The sequence below is a fragment of the Panicum hallii genome, chromosome 4 (genome assembly GCF_002211085.1).
Source record: "Panicum hallii strain FIL2 chromosome 4, PHallii_v3.1, whole genome shotgun sequence".
Taxonomy (NCBI): domain Eukaryota; kingdom Viridiplantae; phylum Streptophyta; class Magnoliopsida; order Poales; family Poaceae; genus Panicum; species Panicum hallii.
Genome location: NC_038045.1, coordinates 26,159,307 through 26,165,982, shown reverse-complemented (window position 1 = coordinate 26,165,982; position 6,676 = coordinate 26,159,307). Strand labels below are relative to the sequence as shown.

The window sequence follows — 6,676 nt, the reverse complement described above, 5'->3', positions numbered from 1 at the left end:
GGAGTGGCGGCAGCTGCAGGACAGAGGAAGATGAAAGACTACTGCAGTAAGAAAGGTGAGCAAAAACACTAAGTTACCGTGCGCTTAAAAAACTAGCAGCGGCAAGCTCGGTTTTACTGTGCGGAATGCGAAGAGTTTTTTTTTGGGCATAAGATTTGTTTTGAACGGCAATTTAGGGATTATTTGGGGAAGTTATTTGCTTAACCATTTTTTCAGGGATGTCATCCCGAAAAAAGGGGTTTTCGAATTTCAGAACCCATTTACCTATTTAAGCCATCAATACAAAGCCTTAATCTTTTCATAACCCATGGCATGATTTTTGGATCCTTTTTTCCAAACCTTGAGATTTGGATTCAAGGTTCGGGGGCTGCAGTACACGTGTTATCGATGGCTTATTTTATTTATTTTTTGGAAGATAAGGGAAGAAGATTCAAGACTACTTTGACCCTCAGCTTGATTCTTCGATTCAACCTAAGGCTCAGGGGTTACTCCATATGGAGTGTGAGTTTAGTCGCACCCCATACAAAAGAAGATTTGAAAACTACTCGGGGCATGAGCACCTCACAGCCTCGATGCAGCCAAGGAATTACTCGGAAGACAATTTCGAGGCGGAGTTCGGAAGAACCCAAAGATGCCTTCATAAGTACTTGGGAGCCTGCAGTACTAAACTACGATGAGCTCGGGGGCTTGTCAGACCCGGAGCCATGGGACTGCGCACATGGCGTACATATTCTAGGATAAGGGATGGGACATGGCCCACATCCTAAACCAGTTGTAACTACTTGTACAGAAGTAGGACTAGTCGGAACATGAGGAAACTACTCGAGTAGTACTCGGGTATGACTCCTGAGCTTGTATTTGGCTAGGACTTTCATGTAACCCTGTCCCCCTAGATTATATAAGGGCGTACAGGGACTCCCTCCAAAAGACACATCATCTAAGGAAATGCAAACCATCACACATGATGTAGGGTATTACACATACTGCAGCCTGAACCTATCTAAAGTTTCATGTTCCTTGCACCTTCAAGTTCCTGATCTCGATGACACACCACCCACAATCTACCACCTCCGGGGAATCCCTCAGTGGGCTTGGAGGTTAAATACCAACACACTAGGTTCATCTGCCTAGCCTAGGATCTTACTCACTGGTGGTCAGTCCGGTTGTGAGCATGGTCCGCCTCTCCAAAGTTCTCATCGACGGAGGCAGCGGCCTCAACATCAGCTTCTCTAAGAAACTAGAGAGCTTGGGCTACGACATGACTCTTCTGGTCCCGATGCAGGAAGCCTTCTATAGGATCATTCCTAACTCAGGCCCGACTCCAGTCGGCCAAGTGACTATCCTGGTTCTCTTTAGAACTTGGGAGAACTACCAAACGGAGCACCTCCACTTTGAGGCCGCCTCGTTCAAGACTTCATACCACACAATCCTGGGGAGTCCCGCCCTTGCTAGGTTCATGGTGATCCCCAACTACACGTATCTTGTACTCAAGATGCCGACGCCGAATGGAGTCATCTTTGTCTATGGTGACCTGAAGACCTCTTACTTCTATGAGACGGAGAACATCAACCTCTCTGAGGTGCTGGAGTTATCCAAGAATGCTGTCTTGGTAACCGAGTTAGCAAAGAAGATCCCCCGAAGGATCTCTCCATTCTGGAAAATGACTCAGCCACCGAGTCGCGGCTACAGCCGAACTACACGATGAAGGCCATCCTCCTCAGGGAGAACGACCCTGACAGATTGCCCTAATCGGAGCAGACCTCGATCAAGCATAGGAAATTGCGCTCACCTCCCTCCTCCGTGCCAATTGGGACATCTTCGCATTGAAGCCCATTGACATGCCTGGCGTTCCAAGGGAGGAGGCTGAGCACTCCTTAGATCTCGACAAAAAGGCTCGATCTGTCAAGCAACAGCTCGGGCATTTCACTCAGAATCGGAAGGAGACTATTAGGGTAGAAGTTACTCAGCTCCTAGCCGCAGGGTTTATCCGGGAAGTCACACATCCCGAATGGCTGGCCAACCCAATCCTTGTAAAAAAGAAAAATGGTGAATGGAGAATGTGTGTTGACTACACTGATCTCAACAACCACTACCCTAAAGACCCCTTTCCCCTTCCACATATCGACCAGGTTGTTGACTCCACAGCCAGGTGCGTCCTCCTCTCCTTTCTTGATTGTTACTTCGAGTATCATCAGATTGCCCTCAAGAAGTCAGATCAAGAGAAGACATCATTCATTACTCCTTTCGAGGCGTATTGCTACAACACCATGAGGTTCAGACTCAAGAACGCAGGTGCTATGTACCAAAAGGCCATCCAGTGATGCCTCCAAGGGCAGGTTGGGCGCAACATTGAAGCTTATGTCAACAAAGTGGTGGTCAAGACAAGTTCCAATGACCAGTTCATTGCCGACCTGGCCGAAACATTTGAAAATCTTAGGAAATTCAAATGGACGCTAAACCCAACAAAGTGTGTCTTCGGTGTCCATTCCGAAAAGTTATTTGGCTTCATAGTCAGCAATGGAGGCATTAAAGCCAACCCCATCAAGGTCAATGCAATCAGGAAACTGAAACCTCCCTGATGCAAGAAAGACCTGATGAAGCTAACTAGGTGCATGGAAGCCCTTAGCTGATTCATCAAGGAGATCCTAACCTCCTGCTCATGGCCTCGGACCTAGGCGAGGTCTTAATCCTCTACATAGCAGCTACCACACATGTGGTCAGCACAGTCCTGGTCATCGAATGACATGAACCAGGGCATGCCTACAAGGTGCAACGACCCGCTTACTTCATTAGTGAAGTACTCAGTGACTCCATGGTGCACTACCCATAGGTCCAAAAAATCCTATACGCGATCCTCATCACATCCAGGAAGCTACGTCACTACTAACAAGCGCATAGCATCAAGGTCGTATCCTCCTTTCCATTTGGTGACATCCTCCACAACAGAACACGAATGGCCGAGTCGTCAAGTGTCAGTCAAGCTCGGCACGCTCTCGATCGAGTTCATTTTCTGGTCTACGATCAAGTCACAGGCCCTAGCTTACATCGTGGCTGAGTGGATTGAGATCTAGGATCCACCACCCGAGCAACGACCCGAGCACTGGAAGATGTACTTTGACGGTGCCCTCAACTTTGATGGTGTCGGTGCCAGAGTCCTTTTCATATCACCGAATGGCGAACAGCTCAAGTATGTCCTTCAGCTACTCTTCAAGGCCACAAACAATGCTACTGAGTATGAGGCCCTTATTCATGGCCTCTGGAGAAAATGGATGCTTACTGCAAGGAGATACTGAAGCTAGAGGCCAAATTTTATGGCTTGGAATTCCATCACGTCCTTAGGGACTACAACATCGCAGCAAATGTCCTCTCCAAGCTCGGCTCCAAACGAGCCCTCATCCCGGTGGGAGTCTTAGTCTAGGCACTCAACACTCCCACGGTGAAGTTCGAGGAGGATCCTCCCACCAAGCTAGACTTGGCACCAGCCGAGGGCCAGGAAGTACTCATCATTGAGTCCGACTGGCAAGGCCCCATCATCGACTTCATCATCCACAACAAGTCTCACCATGAGAAGAAGGAACACAAAAAGCTCTCCAACATGCGGCCAGCTACGTCATTATCGGCAATGAGTTGTTCAAACACTCGGCTTCTTCAGGGACCCTGAGCAAGTGCATCATGCAAAGCGAAGGAGTAGCTTTACTCAGCAAGATCCACTCGGGCATCTGCAGGAACCACGCAGGAGCTTCCACCCTGGTGGGAAAAGCCTTCAGGTCCAACTTCTACTGGCCCACGGCGCTCGCTGACGCCCACAACATCGTCAAAAAGTGCAAGGGATGCTAGTTCTTCGCCAAGAAGCACCATGTCCCTGCATAGGTTTTAAGAACAATACCGCCCTCATGGCCTTTCGCCTCCTAGGGGCTCGACTCGGTCGGACCCCTCAAGACCGCCATGGGTGGCTTCACTCACATCTATGTTGCAATCGATAAATTCACCAAGTGGATTGAGGTCGAGATGGCCACTGCCACTATCACAACAAGGCAACTGAGTTGTCACACCCGATTTATAAGAACATAAATCGAGCAATCATATATGCGCCAGGATCAAGTCACGCATATATACAACAGAATCATCAAGATATCACAACACGTATCTCGAAATAAAAGCATATAAATTATAAATGAATATCTTTATTACAACTGAATCAAGAATCAGTTCAAGGAATGTGGAAGCGTAAATAAATACATGAAGAATAGGGCGCCACAGGGACGTCGGCTGGGAGACAACGCCTAGAAATCGTCGAGTCCGCTGATGTAGTCCTCCACGTCGCCTGGTACTAAGTAGCAGTCGAAGATATTCAAGAGAGAACAGAAGAGTAGAGAAGGCAAGTGTGAGTACACAACTTGTACTCAAATTATGAGGCTCTAAGGTTAGCTGACTCAACTGCATTAGCTTTTAATCTTGGCAAATTTTATTAAAGCTCTTTACTACAAGTGGATGAATTACCATAACCCAAGTTACATAATAATTAATCAGGATTAACATGAGACTACTGAAAACCAAGCCAAAGCTACCAAAGGTACATCCCACTAATCAAACGGAGGATCTGGGCCGCTCATGACCGTGAGCACGGCTAGTATACCAGTTTTACACTCTCGAGAGGTTGCACAACTTTACCCACAAGTCGTGAGCTACGCTAGTTGTTGATCACACTTCTTAGGTGAGATGACTAGCAAGCACACTACAAGACCGTTACAAAGGATCATGTTAGTAAGGTGTAACCGCTAAGGTTTCTGGATCAGCAACGATGGGGCCCACCTCACGGGGGTACAAGCACACAGCACAGACCAAGCCGAAGGAGCAGGGACCATTGAAGCTTACCACCCCTCTTGCCCCGCAGGTAAGTTACGCCCAAACCAAAATGACCTAATTAGTAAGTCAAGACCGTCCCATTTCAGTCTTGTGGTTGCGCGGTTGTCCCAGGTTGTCGTTCTATGAACCGGTCCTTATGGAGAGTGGCCAACCAAGCACTAAGCACCGTGCTGGCCCCCTAAACCATGTTTCTAACAAAAACATATTTTAAGGAGACGTGAGCCACTCAAGCACACAGCACAGAGGGCCACTCTTAGAATTAAGTTGCATATAACCATTAATCAAATTTAATTAAAAAGGACCGAGGTGTGTGAGAGCGCAGCACCTAGCACAACTAACCAAAATGCAACCCAAGGTATTTATAATAAGGATAAAAGGTGGCTAGGAAGTCCTTATAGGCATACAGAATTAAAATGCGGTATGAAATTGTATTTAAAAGTGATAGGATGCTCATGTTATACTTGCCTTCCTCAAAGTTCTCCTGCTGCTGCTCAAAGGGCTCTGAAGAAGGTGGCTCCTAGTACTCCTCTGATGGCTCAACGTCTACTCATGATCGCAATGCCAAAACATGGTCCACACATGCACATACATATAAAAAATGGCAAAAGATAAGAAATAGTACAACATTACATAAAAACAGCACACAAAACTATGATAGAACTATCCTACACGTTACAATGATCGCGTGAGCGCGAAAACCATCCAAAACGGAGCTAAGACGCGAAAACTAGGGTTAAAACAAGGTCTAGGGGCTTTTCTGTGAGAAAATAGAACTTCCAGGGAGGGTTCTGGGCAAAAACCAGCGATCTAAACGTAATTAAAGGTTAGACGCAGGGTCTAACACGCAAAACTACCGGGATTGGACTGCGGGTTCGATTTCCAAAGAGCTCAGGGGCCTAAACAAATAAAACAGGACCTAACTGGAATTATTTTTGAACTAGGGTGGATTGCAGGTTGTTTTCGAGAAAACCCAGGGGCTATTAACAAAATAGCCAGGCCGAACCGGTATGTTCTAATCAGGACCGTTGGATCAAGATCTGGCGGTACGGATCAAAGAGGATGGGGATCTAATCCTACCCACTGGCCGCAGATCGGATGGTTCAGGAGGATTGGGGGGTCTGGGCGGCGGCGATTGCTCGCCGGAGACCACTCCCGTGGTGGAAGCTCGTCGGAGCTGGCCGATCTCGACCATCCGGGCCCCATTTTGGACGAGGTCTGGCCCGGGAGGTAAAGCACAACACGGCGAACACTTCTAGGCGCTCAAGAAAGCTAATTAGGGCTCGGGCCGGGGCTCCCCACGGCGGGGGCGGCACTGGGTCATGGCAGCGAGGGGGACGCGCTCGCACAGAGGGAGAGAGGAAGGGAAAAAGGGTACGGCGCGTTCCTTACCACCCCTGGAAACTGCGACGACGGCTAGCGGTCGAGGATCGGTTCGAGCGACGGCACGGCAGCGCAAGGCTCGGAGAAGGCTGGGGGTGCGGAGGCGGCTTAGGGGGAAGCGCGAGGGACGGCTGCGGCTAAGAAAGGGGGTGGGGCGGCCTCGGCGTGCGGGTCGCCCATGCAACGGATGCCGCGCATCCCGCGGGTAGTTGCGGCTCGCCTAATCCGAGCTCAGGGTGGCTTCTAGAGGGACCCAGGCGGGGGATGAGGCCAGCGTGCGGCTCGGGCTGGGTGCGGCGCGGTGGAACGGGCCCAGGGTGCAGAGGCGCGGCCGGGCGGAGTGGCCAGTGGAGCGCGAGGAGGAAGGAGAAGAGGGGGAAAGAGCTGACGTGCGGGCCCTGGCTGGCAGAGGGAGAAAGGGAGAGAGAGC

General features: G+C 49.5%; 1 protein-coding gene across 1 annotated transcript; it reads left to right on the top strand.

Annotated features, from left to right (window-relative positions):
• Positions 1 to 1,171: 1,171 nt before the first annotated feature.
• On the top strand, positions 1,172 to 2,321 carry LOC112890411. The gene is made up of 2 exons (XM_025957306.1): positions 1,172 to 1,609; positions 2,130 to 2,321. The coding sequence occupies exons 1-2, from the start codon at positions 1,172 to 1,174 to the stop codon at positions 2,319 to 2,321; spliced, it is 630 nt and encodes a 209-aa protein (XP_025813091.1).
• Positions 2,322 to 6,676: the final 4,355 nt, after the last annotated feature.

What these genes read in the sequence shown, in the direction of transcription:
- LOC112890411 (XM_025957306.1), top strand. Translation starts at nt 1,172, where the DNA reads ATGGTCCGCCTCTCCAAAGTTCTCATCGACGGAGGCAGCGGCCTCAAC. An exon ending in TATCCAAGAATGCTGTCTTG is followed by an intron (nt 1,610 to 2,129) that starts GTAACCGAGTTA and finishes CATATCGACCAG; the next exon opens with GTTGTTGACTCCACAGCCAG.